Here is a 16,729-nt window from a genome sequence, read left to right as displayed (position 1 = left end):
ATCGCTGACATGAAACATTATTGTGAACACAATTTTCCATTGGCTGGAGTCTGAGTCACTCTCATTACCGATGGTGCGTTTGTTACGCAGTGCGCCCTCGTAGCATTGACACACCCCCGCTGTATAATCCGAAGTGACAGCGCTGTCCTTTGCCTCAACCTCACGGTGACGTCCACATGCAGCTTTGAGTCAAGACACAATACGAGGAAATCCCTGAAGGCCGAGAAAGCGACGAGAGGCTCCTTTAAATCGACGCTTCCTCGGTGTTGTGCCGAGAGAAAGAGAGAGAGAGAGAGAGAAAGAGAGGGAGAGAGCTCTGATAAACAACAACAACAACCCTGTTTTGAAGCAGAATCAGCTCCCAACTGCGGCCTTTGTGAAGAAGAAAAGAGGTAAGATTTATTCCGTATAACAGTATAATGTTAAAGAATGATAGAGAAAGCGATCCTCTCATGTAGCTACTAGACGCGGGCTGAAAGACGGTTTATTCTAGTGAGTGCATTAAATGGAAGAGACGTTGTGTTCACACGTTGTGATGACTGGGAAGGAATCTGATACACCTGTTTTTGTTGAAATGTTGTTTTATTTATTTTTTTATTTTTTAAACACACCAGCCCACGTCGCTTATTTCTGCGTAAACGGGAGGACGTGTGTGCGCATTTACTAAATACTGGCCGCTCGCGGACACGTGGCGTCCAGCGCTGACAAACACCTTCCTGTCATTCACAGATTACGAGGACTTTCGCTCTGATCTGTCCCAACATTTGATCAACTCTTGTCCATACATTCGTTGTCGCATGCCATTGCGGAAGTAAGAGGCTTTTCGTCACGAGGCAAAGTTGAATCTGTGCGGACATCTAGCGGCCAATCAGGAGAAGACGCGCACCGGAGATGTACGGAGCTTCAGGTGTACCAGAGCTCATCCCGCCCAACGGACCGCCTCGACAGCCAGGCCCGGCTGGGCAGTTCAACCCCGGACACCCCCAGGTTAACGGGCATGGCGGCGAGGCCAACCCTCAGAGACTCGGGCAGAGGGCACCCAAACTGGGCCAGATTGGTCGGTCCAAGAAAGGTGCGTAACTGGTAGCATTATTAAAAAATGAAAAAAAAAAGTGTGACTGGATCCACGTGAGATGATTCATCAGTTTTCTTCCTGCAGGTCCAGGTAAACATAAACATAATGTACATTATATAATATAATATAATATTAAATAATATTATATATATATATATATATATATATATATATATATATATATATATATATATATATATATATATATATATATATATATATATATATATATATATATATATATATATATATATATATATAACACAGACAGTTCTGTTTAAAGTCAGGGGAAATCAAACAGTATTGCTTGCCTCTACATTAAGCATGAAAAGGCGGCTTTTTTCCCTGTAAGTGTGAAAGTGCTGGGGGTCGAAGAGGGAGAGAAACATCAACATGTTATGGTCCTGAAATCGATTCCGTATCTGGGAACGAATGTTGTCTAGAATGCTGTCGGGGAGTTTTTGGTAGTGTGCGCGCAGATCTTCTTGCGCCTTTTAAGTCCAATTTTTGATCCAACTTTTTAACAGGAAAAAACATTTTTATAAAAATAAATAACATTACAATTTTATTTAAAAATATTTATGAATAAGTGTTTTACTGAGTATGTTTTAGGCCAGCAGAGAAGGCGTTGCTGGCCCTGACAGCCCGCCACTGGTATTTCCAAATATGATGTCTTCTTTAATTGAGCAGTTGATTAGAGAACCAAAAAAACAGGATCAAAAAATTGTTTTAGTTAAACTTTGGGGGGGAAAAAATCTGATGTTGCCAAGTTTTGCTCCTGAAGTTAAAAAAAAAAATTCAAACCTAAAATTATAGATGCATTTTGCGTCATTTCTGTGATAAATGCACATTATGTCAAAGTGATAATACACAGCTTACAAGATGTAGTTTAAAAATGAACCTTACCCTTTTCTTAAGAATAGGTATGAGTTGTTGCTATAGAAACATAGAAGAAGTGAAAATGACTGGATATAAAAAGCAGCACTGCAGATGTGTGTGTGTGTGTGTGTGTGTGTCTGTGTCTGTGTGTCTGTGTCTGTGTGTGCGCGCGCGTCATTTCTTGGATGTATGACATAATTTTTAAGTTACACACTCAACAGGTGAAACAGGTTTTTTTCACCAAAATTAGAAAAATAAAATTGTCACGAGGCACCACTCTCATTATTTGATTGATAAATAGATTTACTTAGATTTAGATTAGATTAGATTTAGATGTACTTCATTAATCCCAAACTGGAAAATTCCCAAACTATTAGCAAACTTTCATGAAAAAAGTATTGAATGTTGGGGTGATATTGTCAGGGCTAATAAAGCATGATTTTTTTACATTCTAACAAATCCATTCACCAGAAACCAGAAATCATCAGGTGCTTTTTTTTTTTTTTTAACATTTATAACACAAATATGGATTGTATAATGTAATGGCTAAAGAAAATCAAAGCTGATTATTATTTGATCTGAAAATACTCCAGTTTTTTAAAACTTCAATTTGGTGATCACAAGTTGTTGAATTTTGAAAGAACTTTTTGACTACTTGGTAATTTTTTACATTCCTTTTTTTTGTTTTTTTTGGTTAATAGAGTGAATAGAATAGACTGCAATGATGTTCTGTTAAATATTAGCACACTGTTGGATTCACTCAGTTTAACATAACAACCTGAAACAGTATGTTTTAGTAACAGAATGAACTGCTTTAAATATGAAACTATTCCACTGGAGTGGTCCAGTTAATCTTTAAATGACCAAAAAAAAGGTATCTGGTACTGGGATCAACCCAAAGGTGAATATTCCTGACCCTGCCCTTTCTTTCTCAGTGGATTTGGACGATGCAGACTTGGATGACATCATGAACAACAATGGGCAGTGTCCTGTATCGCTGTCGTCCATCTCCTAAACTCTACCAAGAAGTGCCAAAAAAAGGAAATCTCCTGGGGTTCCGAACCTCTGTCAGTGATCTTGGCCTTGAGCCTGTAAAGTGTCCTCCTGCAGCTTCTGAAGGCTCAATAAGGCACAACAAATGGTTCTTTAAGCGCCAGTCGAAGGCCCTGATTGTACATAGTGCTTATTTAACTTACCTTTGGTCAGACTGTGAATGACTTGTGTTGCACCGGCCTCTATACCTCGGTAGGCAGTAGAATTTCTGGACAGATTTGGAGAGTGTCTATATTTTTCAAAGATTCAAACCAAGGGCTACATTTCTAAAGTTGTACTGAGCTGGTTGTCAGACAAAAAGCAGCTTCTCCGCTGCCTGTGAGGTTTTCTGACCATGGAGTTGCTCTGTGAGGGATGACAAACCTGCTAATGTGTATCACACAGGTCAAATGTTAAGCTTCGTTTGTGCAATCACTATCTTTCTCCCCTCTCACATTGATGACAGCTGTGTACTATTATCCAGTGGATGAAGAATTGCTATTTACAGTGAAAAAAAGCTTGCTAATTATTTATTGTTTAAAGAATGAGAAGAACCACTTTGTTGTGTTGTTATGGCTTCATGTTTTTTACTTGTTTTTGAATGGAAATAGCTTCAGTCACGTAAACTGAGATCTATTATCTTTCCAAATGGTGCACTTTGTGGGAATGCCTGTTATGTGGCGTGATATGTTGCAGAACTCTATGCATTGAATCTGTTAAAGCATCCAAACACTTAACTTGTATCCTGTTATTAAGGGCTATGTAGTTGTATTGCAGCCACACCAAACATTATGCTCTATAGATCATGCAGAGTCAACATTTTCCTAAACTCACTGTCTGCTGGAGCTGCAGAGTCAGCAGAAAAATATCACAAACAACCACAGATGTTTAGAGGGTTTGTTTGTTTTCAGAAACAGGGTTTCCCAGTTGGCCAGACAACTGTGGTAGAAGATGTGTGCAGTTCTAAATGTCTTAAATAAATTGCCAAATGATTTGCGATGTACTCTGATCAATCATTTAAGTTAATTCTGATTTGTACACAGACGGGTCATAGGACAAAATGTCTTAAGGGTCAGTTCTGTAACAGTTGTCTGTGTTCAGCCAACCACAGGTGGTGTCAGGTGAGTGATTCTAAGATAAAACTTTATAATGACAGCATGAGATCATGAAAACAAGCAGCCTACGATGAGCTCTGACCGCTGAGACAATCTTCACAATGGTGTTTTTTAAAGATTGCTGCGAAACTTGAAACAACATGTTGTTGTCTGTAAAGGCACATGTTGATGTCATGTTATGTAATTAGCTGTGAAATTGTTACTGGTTCATTTTTGATTTTCACGTATCATGAAAGTGCTGGATTTCACTGCTTATTCTCTGACTCAAAGATTGTTGTTTCAGTTGTGATAATATTTGCATGGAAATGGTCAAATTTTCATAATGCATCTTGATGAGTAAACAATATATCTTTGTGAAAGTGTTTTGTTCATTGAATGCATTTGAATGGCACAAGTGTAGATTTATTTATCTGCTCCGGTGCATTTGTGCCATTTCTTTTTACTTAAACATGGCTTTCACTGGGGAAACATGCTTTATTTCTGTAAATGATCTTACTCGTATTCCCAAAGGGAAAATAAAAACTGTTATGTTGGCTCATTTATTACCTGGTCACAAGCAGCAGCAGAAAATATTTGACTCCCTAACCAGGTGCTTTTTTTCTTTAAAAAGAGACTATAAGAAATGAAGTTATTGCTCAGATACAGTCATCTAAAAACCGCCTCAGTGAGTATAAGTTTTTTATTCAATAATTATGATCACATGAATCCCCTCTTTACATGTTTTTTTTTTTAATTAACATACTCTGCTTAGAGTAAAACCAGAGGTATTCCATTATCAGATATTTGCTACTCAGAACTTTCGTCTAGGTGGTCTGAAGTGATTGAAGCTCCAAATCCGAACTTTTTAATTGGAAAAAAAAAGTTTGATACACTAAATGCAAATCTATGAAATGATTTTACTTGAGTAGTTTTAGTGACGGCACTCTGGTACCACAAGGGTGCGATTTGTCAAAAAAAACAGGTGGGGGGAATATTTTTTTGGAAATCATGAAATAATAGATAGATAGATAGATAGATAAGCAGTCAGTTCTTCTTTGGTAAATGGTCAGCCCTATGAGCCTGACTTATTTCCAGTTTAACTTTCATATATAAAACAACTTAAAAAGACAACATTTAATTTTCTGTGTCGGCTACGATGTGGAAGATGAAGGTGATGAAGCTGTCATTATGCTTCAGGACCTTGGATAAGGACCTATCACGCCAAAATGACAAGAGGATTTAGATTAATGGTAATGGCCGACAAAAGGTAACATTAATACCCTATAGATTCAGATTTCAAGTCATGCTATCAAGTCATGCTGATTCAATATCAAACGAACAGTTTGCTCTGATGTCCGACTTCGTTTGGTCTTTTCAGGTTTCCTGTTGTCGCGTCATCTGCAGTGTTTCCTCCTTCTATCCACATCTCTGTGAACTTCTGAGCAGGAAACAAACCCACAATACATTTATGTTCATGGAGATGTTCACCAACATCGAGACTGAAGACAATTCAGTTCAGGCTGAAAGTTAGGTCCAGACTACAGACTACCTGTAAGAAAATTCTGTCACTACCTTCCTGTTATTTTTATATATATATATATATATATATATATATTTATTTATTATCCCCCGAGGATAAGATGTGGAAACCAGAGTGGGGGACAGTCCCCCCCAAAAATCGCACACTGCTTACCACCACAAGTCACTTGAAGGCACTACAGGACATTGATAATTAATGCCTCTGTTATTATGTCAGACAGATAAAGTTGTCTGTCAAAAACGAACATCCTCTTGGTCGTCCTTTAGAGAACTATGTTTCATTTTATGAAAACTGTAAACACTGAGAGACCAAGGGATAGAGTAAGAGTCCAGTCACAGGAAGTAAACCTAAAGTAAATCTTGAGCTGATCAATCCATATTAATTTGCAAAAAGCTAAAATTATTTTTTTTCCAGACAAACCAATGTGTTTCCATTTCTATTTAATCAATGCTATGTTTGTACAAACTCAAATACTGTTAGATTTTTTTTGTGTAATTTCATAATTGTTATATTGATTATTGGAAGGATTTTCACATGGAGTCAGTACACAATACACTCTTTTTCAATTTTAATACTGTTAGTACCCTTGATTCAACTTCATTACATCATAACCCGCTACAGAAAATGAGCCAAATGCACAAAACTATGACATTTATAAAACATCAAACACTGTTTGAAGCATAAAATATCTTATAAAAAATATGACTTTAAAAACCTAGAGGGGGACCAGAGTAAACTAACATTTATACTCTGTAAATCCACATACAATTTATTTTTTACCATGGCTGATATGAAAGTTGTTAGAGCAATAATGGCACAGTGAGTATATAACAAAATATTTCATATCATTGCAGGCTTTGTAGCAGACTGGTATGAAGAGCTGCTTAGCCTGTAATGAGTCTTGTAGTAAAAGGCCAGTGTGAAATTGTCACCCTACACAGTGAGAGCTTTGTGTGAAGTCACACCCTGCTCATCGTAAAATCTATTTTGGAAGGAGCAACAGTTGATATAAAACACTGTATTGTAACCTTGTCTCTTTGTTGTACAAGACCCCTGAGTTGCAGCCTAGCCACCTCGCTAGAATGGATTGCTTTCAATTACATGGTGAATGCTAAGAGCTGCTGGTTCTAACGGGGACATGCAAGTGTTGGCAACAGTCCACCATTTAGGTTACAATTCAAGAGGTTACACCCCAGGGGCTTGTCTATTAAGTCAGGGGATCCAATTATAATGCATTTGTGAGGATCACTTGTAAACAACTGTGGAATGTGTGGATAGGGTGTAAAACATCATCTATAAAGACTGCATGATAATCAAGGGGTTATCAAGCTAGCCTGAATAAAAAGATAGGAAAGTCCAATTTCAGTTATTCTTTGCCTCTATGAGTCAAAACTCCTCAAACACTTAACATTCTCTTCAGTGGAACTCCAAAGATGGATGTGGGTGAACTCCTTTGTTTCTCAGACATATTCTTTATTGCTACTTGCTGGACCGGAGCGGGAACTGGCCATAGATGGGTACTTGGATACGTTTTTCTTTCGAGGACAGGATGCAGCCAACATGGCTCCACCCAACACGTCTAAAAGGGAACCGCCCCAGGCGATGAAAATTGCAGCGCCAAACTCAAACCTGAAGAAGACAACATAATAATAATTATTTAAAAATAAATATATGGACAAAATATCCGACACTAAAATATCTAAACAGAAATGTTCCAGTTTACATTATCTGAGATGCTTCCAAGAATGGTCAAACTTAGGTAAAGTTGTACAGTCATTCAGGAAAACACAGGAAATGCTTGATGATGAATCAAAGAACGAGGAAGAAAGATTATGAACCAGACAGAAAGTCACTCTATAGACTACACAGATATGTTGTCTATACATATTTTCCTGTTGTTGTGGAGTTCATTCAAACAAAGAATTACTGTAAATATAACTTTTTATTTAACTTTCATCAATAATTCAGTAATGCATGAGCAAAACTGACTAGTTGAAGCGGAGTTCATTTTGGCAATGTTTTGGTATTGCTACAAATATGACAGCCCAATTTTGCCAATATACTTTCTTAATCTTAAGAATTATTCAGTAATTATAGTTCAATAAAAATAATAGACACAGTGCATAATGTTTCTACCTGGAATGTCGCAGTTTGGGGAAATCAAATAAGTCCAAGCAAAATGCACGGGTCAAAAGTCATTATTTATCTTACTGATTTACAGAATTTAATTAATTGAATAAACAAACAAAAAAAACCTAATAAAATAAAAACACTCAGGCCAGCCTTTCACTCTGTTTAGACTCAATATACAAAACTAAAACAATTCATCAATGCAGCCTCCTAATGAATAGAAATGAGAGTAACACTGATCTTCTAATCTGATTTAGGACAAGAAGATATTATCCCTATATGTCAAACTGCCACCTTTACTTTGTTACTCAACACAATGTGTGTTCGCGATACTTACTTGGTGTTGACAGGAGTGTATGGATTGTAGAAAGCCCGTATAACATTATGAGCAAACCAGGAACATGCTACGATGGCACACAACCCTAAGAGTGAGAACAGCAAAGATCTGTCAGTCTATGAGGATTATCAAAACCTGAGTCAGAGGACATGCTTTTATCCCCTTTACAGACTCCAGGAGACTGACTATAGACTCCAGCACCATAACAATCTATTGTCTGCTTTCTTCAGAGTCAGTTAGTCTCCTTAAGTTTGAGTCAGTGGAAGGAATACTGGTTCCATTCAACCTAATGACCTCTGGATGGCAGAACCAAGAGTGGGAAGAAAGGTTTTTGGGACAGAGACCAAACCTCCTACATAGTGTATGACTCATGCATGACTGAAGAAAAAATGGACTGATGTGAGGTGAGTTTGGGTACCTATTGATCAAATACTACACCATAATAAGCCCACCATATTATGTTGGTTGGTCATTATGTTGTGTGGTCAGCAAAAACAGTGGTAATCTGCGTGAGTTATTTCACCCTAACTACACAGTGGACATGATGTCAAAATATGTCACTAATTTGCTGACTTGTCAATTTTGTTTTCTTCTCAGTCAATTTCTTGTTAATTTATTTGCAGTATATATTTTTGGTAGAGCTGCCATTGTACATTTAAAAATGGCAATACTAATATCAGGTCAGTCTGTTCACCATAGATTCACTTAAATATAAAATGTTATGGTCAATTTAATTTCTCAGGAGGTTTCCGACTTCTATCCTTTACCATTTACCACCATAAACCCACAATGTACAACTTGGACCTGCACATCATTCATAACTGCCGGTTGATACATCCAGTTAATTTTTAGCATTTGTAAGGGTACACTGATTCTTTTTTTTACTAGAATTGTTTTTAATTGTTTTCATGATCCCTTAACTTTTCATATAGTGTTTTGTGGCCAGTTTTCCGAAAAACTCTCAAGTTTTGTGTACATGGTACCATCTTAATATAAGTACTGAGTCTATTAGTCCATGCAGTAATAGTGTTTTTTTAATCAAAACAACAAACAATATCTGAAAGAGTTAAATATCTGATTGAGCACCTCCCACTAGTAGGATGATTCCTCCCGTCATGGCAACCCTGGATTTGCGTTGTTTGTCATTCCCTGCGCAGGTCGTGCATTTCATTCCCATGCAAGCCACACCCAGACCCGCAATGGACACGATGATGCCAACTATCATCAACGCACGAGTGGCCTGAAGTGAACCTGGGGAATACAGGAAGGAGTAAAATAATTCGGAAAACAGGAAAAGTAAGTTGTTGCCGCTGTGGGGTGAACAACAGATGGCCCTTTGTGTTTTTGGAATGAGGGAGATTAATTTAAAAATTCAAAACAATATGGTATTGTCAAAAGACAAGGAGAACACAAGTCAGGTGATAAAGCAAAAAATTTGGAAGCACTAAGTGGGAAATCATAAGGACAATAAATAAACAGGCCTTGACCTATCAGTGAGACTTTATGTGTGTGTCCAGAGGTTGTGAATTACATTCACATCAGCCTGTTAGGACATTTAAATGTGAGCTTTTCCTGGAAGAGAAACCATGGGATACACAGGAATAAACACACACACACACGCACACGCACACACACACACACACACACACACACACACACACACACACACACACACACACACACACACACACACACACACACACACACACATCTTACACTTCTTTCTTTGACACTATTTCCCTACCATCTGTTGCTGTTTGAGAGGTGGAAGCCCCATAAACCTATCACAGGGTTACCCCCCCCCCCCCGTCACTTTCTCTCTCTCTCTCTCTCTCTCTCTCTCTCTCTCTCTCTCTCTCTCTCTCTCTCTCTCTCTCACTCCACCTAGAACCAGTCTGTGCCAGTCTAATCTGTCCCTGCCCTGCTCAAACAAACAAATCACTCCTGCAGTGTGAGGAGACAGAGGAATGGATGGTAGAGAGAGACAGGGGAATCAGAGAAGTGGGAGACAGCTGGGGGAAACTTAGGAAACAACAGTATAGGTTATCTGAATGAAAGAATTTAAATGTATGGTCTTAGTCAAGGAATGAAGATGATTCATTATTGGTATTCAGACATCATTGTGATCTTTGTTGTCCCATCATGGATGTACTGGAGAAAGATAGGAAATCATCATTCATTGTTTATCCTCAATTTAGTTCAGCTTTTACCTCCACTTATGTTTTTTTGTTTGTTTGTTTTTTTGCGGATTTGTGTTATTTTAAATGTTATGAACAGATTTTTCTGATTAGACAATCTAGGCTGTGACACAAATAGCAGTCCATTAGGTTATGGCTGTGATCAACATCATCACAGGTCCACAATACATGATTCATGGTTTGTCAATGTGCTCAGAGGGTTCATCAGGGAGATGATGATGAGCTGCAGTTGTCTTACCAGGAGAGGGCACCAAATTTTTAAAGCCAAAGTCATGTTGTGAATTTTTAAAATTTCTGACTACCTAAAATATTAATCGGGATGCCTGCAATGCAAAAAATAACTATAGCACGCTATAGGATTTAAGTGATGGCCTCCATCACAGCCGACGCTGTGATGGAGGCAAAACAGAGGGTGTGGGAGCAGTTCGGAGAGGCCATGGAGAAGGACTATTGGATGGCACCAAAGTTGTTCTGGAGGACTGTCCGACACCTCAGGAGGGGGAAACGGGGAACCATCCAAGCTGTATACAGCAAAGATGGGACACTGTTGACCTCGACTGAGGACGTTGTCGGTCGGTGGAAGGAACACTTTGAGGAACTCCTGAATCCAACTACCCCAACTGACCCATCCTCTGTTGCAGAGGCAGAGCTGGAGGATGATGGGGGATCAGAGTCAATCTCTCGGGGTGAAGTCACTGAGGTAGTTAAACAACTGCACGGTGGCAAAGCCCCGGGTGTTGATGAGATTCGCCCGGAAATGCTGAAGACTCTGGGTGTTGAGGGGCTGTCGTGGATGACACGCCTCTTTAACATTGCGTGGAAGTCTGGGACAGTGCCGAAAGAGTGGCAGACTGGGGTGGTGGTTCCTCTTTTTAAAAAGGGGGACCAGAGGGTGTGTGCCAATTACAGGGGCATCACACTCCTCAGCCTCCCTGGGGAAGTTTACTCCAAGGTGCTGGAAAGGAGGGTCCGGCCGATTGTCGAGCCTCAGATTGAGGAGGAGCAATGTGGGTTCCGTCCTGGTCGTGGAACAACAGACCAGCTTTTTACTCTCACAGGGATCCTAGAGGGGGCTTGGGAGTATGCCCATCCAGTCTACATGTGTTTTGTGGACTTGGAGAAGGCATATGATCATGTCCCCAGGGATATACTGTGGGAAGTACTGCGGGAGTATGGGGTGAGGGGGCCTCTCCTCAGGGCCATCCAATCCCTGTATGCCCAAAGTGAGAGCTGCGTTCGGGTTCTCGGCAGTAAGTCGGACTTGTTCCGAGTAGCTGTTGGCCTTCGCCAGGGCTGCGCTTTATCACCAATTCTGTTTGTGATTTTCATGGACGGGATATCGAGGCGTAGTTGTGGTGAGGAGGCTTTACAGTTTGGTGGCCTGAGGATTGCATCACTGCTTTTTGCAGATGATGTGGTCCTGTTTGCGTCATCAGCCTGTGACCTGCAGCGCTCACTGGTCCGGTTTTCAGCCGAGTGTGAAGCGGCGGGGATGAGGATTAGCACCTCCAAATCTGAGGCCATGGTCCTCAGCAGGAAACCGGTGGAATGCCTTCTCCAAGTGGGGAATGAGGTCCTTCCACAAGTGAAGGAGTTTAAGTATCTTGGGGTCCTGTTCACGAGTGAGGGAACAATGGAGCGTGAGATTGGACGGAGAATTGGGGCAGCAGGAGCGGTATTGCAGTCGCTTTACCGCACTGTTGTCACAAAGAGGGAGCTAAACTGAGAGGCAAAGCTCTCCATCTACCGTTCAATCTTCGTTCCTACCCTCACCTATGGTCATGAGCGATGGGTCATGACCGAAAGAACGAGATCGCGGATACAAGCGGCTGAAATGGGCTTTCTCAGGCGGATAGCTGGTGTCTCCCTTAGAGATAAGGCGAGAAACACTGCTGTTCGCGAGGGGCTCAGAGTAGAGCCGCTGCTCCTTCGCGTGGAAAGGAGTCAGTTGAGGTGGTTTGGGCATCTGGTGCGGATGCCTCCGGGACGCCTCCCTAGGGAGGTGTTTCTGGCACGTCCAGCTGGGAAGAGACCTCGGGGCAGACCCAGGACCGGATAAGCGGTGGAAGATGGATGGATGGATGGATGGATGGATGGCCTGAGAAATGGCCTCACATGACCACTCAAAAAACATTGGTGTAAGCTAATAAAAATAAATAAATAACATTCATTCATTGTCAACGCCCGCTTCTTCCACTGTTGCGGGTTGTGGGTACCTGGAGCCTATCCCAGCTTACTTGGGCATGAGGCAGGGTACACTCCAGCTGCGATGCCAGTGCACCGTGGAGCCACTTGAAGGATAAACACTAATGTACACACTCACACTTACAGATAATTTGAGACCAGCCAAATAACCTGAAGCACATGTTTTTGGAGGTGGGAGGAAGATGGAGAACCCGGAGAGAACCCGCGCAGACACGGGGAGAACATACGAACTCTGCATGGAGCGAGACTTGAACCAGGTGACAGCACTACCCACTGCGCCACCGTGCCAAAGTCTTAGATGAACTTAAGCAACAACAACAACAAAAAAAATCAGACTTCTCAACTCCATTTCTAATAGCCCTTGTGAAGCATAAGCAAATGTCAGGTAAACTGTTGTGAGTAATGTAAAAGTGACAATGCTATATTAACCACAAGGAAAATATTTTTAAAAAATGGCTCCTGGAGATATTTATTTCCTGGAGGAATTCCCCATAGAGAAGTTAAGCAAATCACAAAACCAAAGGAATTCAACAGCCCATTCAAGAGGCCTGGGGTGAAAACGGTCCTGTCGTTGTAATGGATGGGTGGGTAGATAAACAGATAGATAGGATATATAGCATTCAAAATGAGCAAAGAATATTAAACATATTAATATATACAAAAAGTGTTGCCTTAATGCGAATACTATAATCAGCTGTATAAAACAATGGCAAAGTATCAAAATCAGAGTTTCCAATTTGCTTTGAATAAGGGAACATTTTTGCATCATCATGTACAAAGTATTTTAAGTGTTGGGAGATTGTTCAGATATTTGAGCTACACCAGGAAGCTACCATGGTCACCCTTCCAGGGAATATGGGAAATTAGTTTGGCAAGATTTCCAGTCATAAGGAGCAGCGGTTGCAATGTTTCCACCTGTCAAATATAGTGCCAACAGCATCACGCTGGGATGCTCGAGTTTACATCTCTGACATCAGTTTTTTTAACAAGCATTTCATCGATCCATCAATCCATTTTCTTGAAGATGAGGACTGTAATTGGGAAGTGGGGTACAGTAATCGAGAGGTGGAGTACAACCCAGATGTGCTGCAAGTGCATCGCAGGGAAGCATTTCACAACAAAAGGAATATTATAGATGGATGGATGGATGGATGGATGGATGGATGGATGGATGGATGGACGGACGGATAGACAGACAGACAGACAGACAGACAGACAGACAGACAGACAGATACTTTATTAATCCTGGAGGAAATTGCACATATCCACTGCTCAGCCATTACATAATGAATAAATACTGGGTAAAAACCAGGTCAAAATATATAAATAAATACAATTAAAAAAAGAAACACTGACATCACAGGACATACCACAAGACAAACACTACACAAACAGACACATGTAGCATTAACAGGACATATACTAAACTATAACTAAAACATAAACAGTATAAAATTAAATAAAATCCATTCAACCACGTGCTGAGCTCAAACCAACCACTGAGCCCGCTCTGCGGATGAGTCTGTTAAGACGGTCCATATCTCTTTTCCTCGCCCCACCAATGAGATTTTGAGATTTAAAATCATTTATAGTTACATACTGGTAGGGATTAGGCATCAAGGCCACTTGATTTATATTCTGGAAATTCAAATAAATACATTAATCATACAGTAGACCATCTCATAAACTGGAACACCATACACAGAAGGACAAGGGGTCACTGACACGATCAGGATGCTGAATTTGATTAATTTGGAGTGAAAATGTTAATCTGTATTCATTGGAACTGCCACTCATCCTAGAGGATCTACTGTTGGTCTTGGAATTAGATCTGGAATTCTACAGGATGATGAAATTGTGTCAATGTATAGGTGCTTATTGAATGCAGGGAGAGGGGAAGGAAGGAAGAACATAGATTAATTTTCTCAGCTACTTTACAAATGTTGTCTCCTGGACTTAGCTAAAGAAGACCAGCTGCATTAACAGTCACCTATTTGTTTTATGTGTCAATGAGGTTAGTCAACCTAAAAACGATTTGATGAAAAGATTATACCCTAAGATGCCAAACTTCATGAGTGGTAGCACTAGTTAATTTCCCTGACGGAACCTCTTCATGAAATCAATAAAGTTCTACTCTACTCCGTCTCTCTACTCTAATGTAATCCACTGACGGTTCGCTTTTGTGAATGTTTTTGATGGAACATGTGAAGAAATCATGAATCAGATCCTTTGTAAAGATCAAGCTGTTTCTATAATGATATATTTAAAGTCATGACAGCTGTTGGCTGCTCAGATTTTTTTTTTCTTTCTTATTTATCTGTAAACTCTCAGTGACATAAAACATTTCCATCTGGCATGCTGGACATGAAACTTAAAATACAGACTTGAGCAAACGTGGGATATTTAGTGTCCTTCCTCCCTTCCTAGTTTCTGGCTGCTGCAGGCCTACAGAGGAATGATGATCCAGTCACTACTTACTGTCCAGCTGCAGGATGGAGTCGTAGATTTTGCACTGGAGCTGTCCTGTACTCTGGAAGGCGCAGGACATCCACAGCCCCTGGTACATGGCCACCGCGGTGATGATGTTGTCCCCAATGTACGCTGACATCTTCCACTGCGGCAGAATCGTCCCGATGATCAGCGCGACGATGCCGATCAGCGACATGAAAAATCCCAACAGTTGAATCCCGGAGTTGGCCATGGTTTTTCTAAAAAGTCTTCTTCACTAGATCAACTTTGTCGAGCGGTGCGTCCTGAATCCTGGATCCCTCTCCTCCTCCTCCTCCTCCTCCTCTCTAGACTTGCAGACAGATAACTCTTAAAAGCGCCTAATTGGATTGAAGTGGTGGGGGGGAAAAAAGAGAGAGAGCCACAGGTGGTGTCCGAGCCGCTCCCGTGTCGTACACCAGGGGTTCTAACACTCAAGGATGGGCATCTGAGATGTGGGTGATGGTTTAAGGAGGGTGTGTAATCATCATGCCCGCTGATGCATGTATGTGTGATTCTCTGTGGTCAGCCAGCTGCTGGGAAACGTCCCCTCTGCTTCCAGCAAAGCAACAGGTTGTCTCTCATTCAGCTATTTGTCTTTTTTCTTCTCTTTAAAGAGATTTTTTTCCCCCCTCATGAGACAAAATGAAGGTCAAATAAAACAAAAGTGCCACGAAAACTAAACTTCTATATGCCAGCTTTGAAATAATGATAATGATGAAGATTTAGTATTTAGTACAAATCTCTGGGTGAGAAGGATTAAGTGGTTTTTAGGGGGATTTCTTCCTTTTCATCAGACAAAGACATCAAATATCTTTACAGCGGCTGATTTCACTTCGCTGCAAAGTCATTCGTTTGAATCAAATAATTTTCTCTTCTGTTTCTTTAGTTGTGTGTGTTTTGTGCATACATCATTCATTTTGTATAAGATCTAGGCCCACTGACCTAAATTGGGGCTGTATATCACAATGAAGCAAACTCCCAAATGGCTCTAGGTCAGAGACGATGAGATGTGTATGAGGAAAACCGTCAGGAATGAAAAGATTGAAACTTAACCAGAAGAGCAGAATTTATAGCAACAACACACAAGATATTTAACCAGTTTAGATGTCTAAATGTTTGATTTGAACGTGATAAGGTGTTAGTGCCCTGGCTTGTGTCATTGTCAACATATATGACGAAGATATTAACTTTTTTTTGTATTTCTTTGTGTTAAAGTCAGGAAGTGAAGCATTTAATGCTACCATGATGATTTGACTCTCATAATGTGACTCGTCCATGTTTGAGAGTTATCAGCCATGCATATTGAGAACAGTCCTTATAAGTGATAAATCCTGGATCCAAATCATCCAAAACGAAATGGATGATTCTGATTGTGCCTTTAGCAATACTGTCCCTAAAAAAAAAACAAGAAAAAAAATGTGTGTTTCGTGATCCTACTAACAAATTTAATAGATGTAATAAATCTTCTTCTTTTCCTTGGAGCTTTTCCCTTCAGGGGTCGCCACAGCGAATCAATGGCCTCCATCTAGCCCTGTCCTTTGCATCCTCTTCTCTCACACCAACTACCTTCATGTCTTCCCTCATTACATCCATAAACCTCCTCTTTGGTCTTCCTCTAGGCCTCCTGCCTGGCAGTTCAAAACTCAGCATCCTTCTACCAATATATTCACTATCTGTCCTCTCCAGTCTGGACTCTCTGACTTTATCTCCAAAACCTCTAACATGTGCTGTGATGTACTCATTCCTGAT

The 16,729-nt window shown here is 40.3% G+C and overlaps 2 protein-coding genes across 2 annotated transcripts; one reads left to right on the top strand and one right to left on the bottom strand.

Moving 5' to 3' along the window:
* Nucleotides 1-105: 105 nt before the first annotated feature.
* si:dkey-112a7.4 (uncharacterized) lies at nt 106-4,662 on the top strand. Its single transcript, XM_068308038.1, has 3 exons — nt 106-392; nt 730-1,072; nt 2,890-4,662. The coding sequence occupies exons 2-3, from the start codon at nt 892-894 to the stop codon at nt 2,967-2,969; spliced, it is 261 nt and encodes an 86-aa protein (XP_068164139.1). The 5' UTR covers nt 106-392; nt 730-891; the 3' UTR covers nt 2,970-4,662.
* A 1,519-nt stretch (nt 4,663-6,181) lies between these two features.
* cldn7a (claudin 7a) lies at nt 6,182-15,191 on the bottom strand. The gene is made up of 4 exons (XM_068308305.1): nt 14,969-15,191; nt 9,174-9,338; nt 8,088-8,172; nt 6,182-7,249 (listed from the first exon to the last, which is right to left on the bottom strand). Exons 1-4 carry the CDS (start codon nt 15,189-15,191, stop codon nt 7,081-7,083), a joined length of 642 nt encoding a protein of 213 aa, XP_068164406.1. The 3' UTR covers nt 6,182-7,080.
* Between the last annotated feature and the right edge of the window lie 1,538 nt (nt 15,192-16,729).

Source organism: Antennarius striatus, chromosome 23, assembly GCF_040054535.1.
Source record: "Antennarius striatus isolate MH-2024 chromosome 23, ASM4005453v1, whole genome shotgun sequence".
Lineage (NCBI taxonomy): Eukaryota > Metazoa > Chordata > Actinopteri > Lophiiformes > Antennariidae > Antennarius > Antennarius striatus.
Note: the sequence above shows the minus strand (reverse complement) of the source record. Positions and strands in the feature narration are given on the sequence as shown.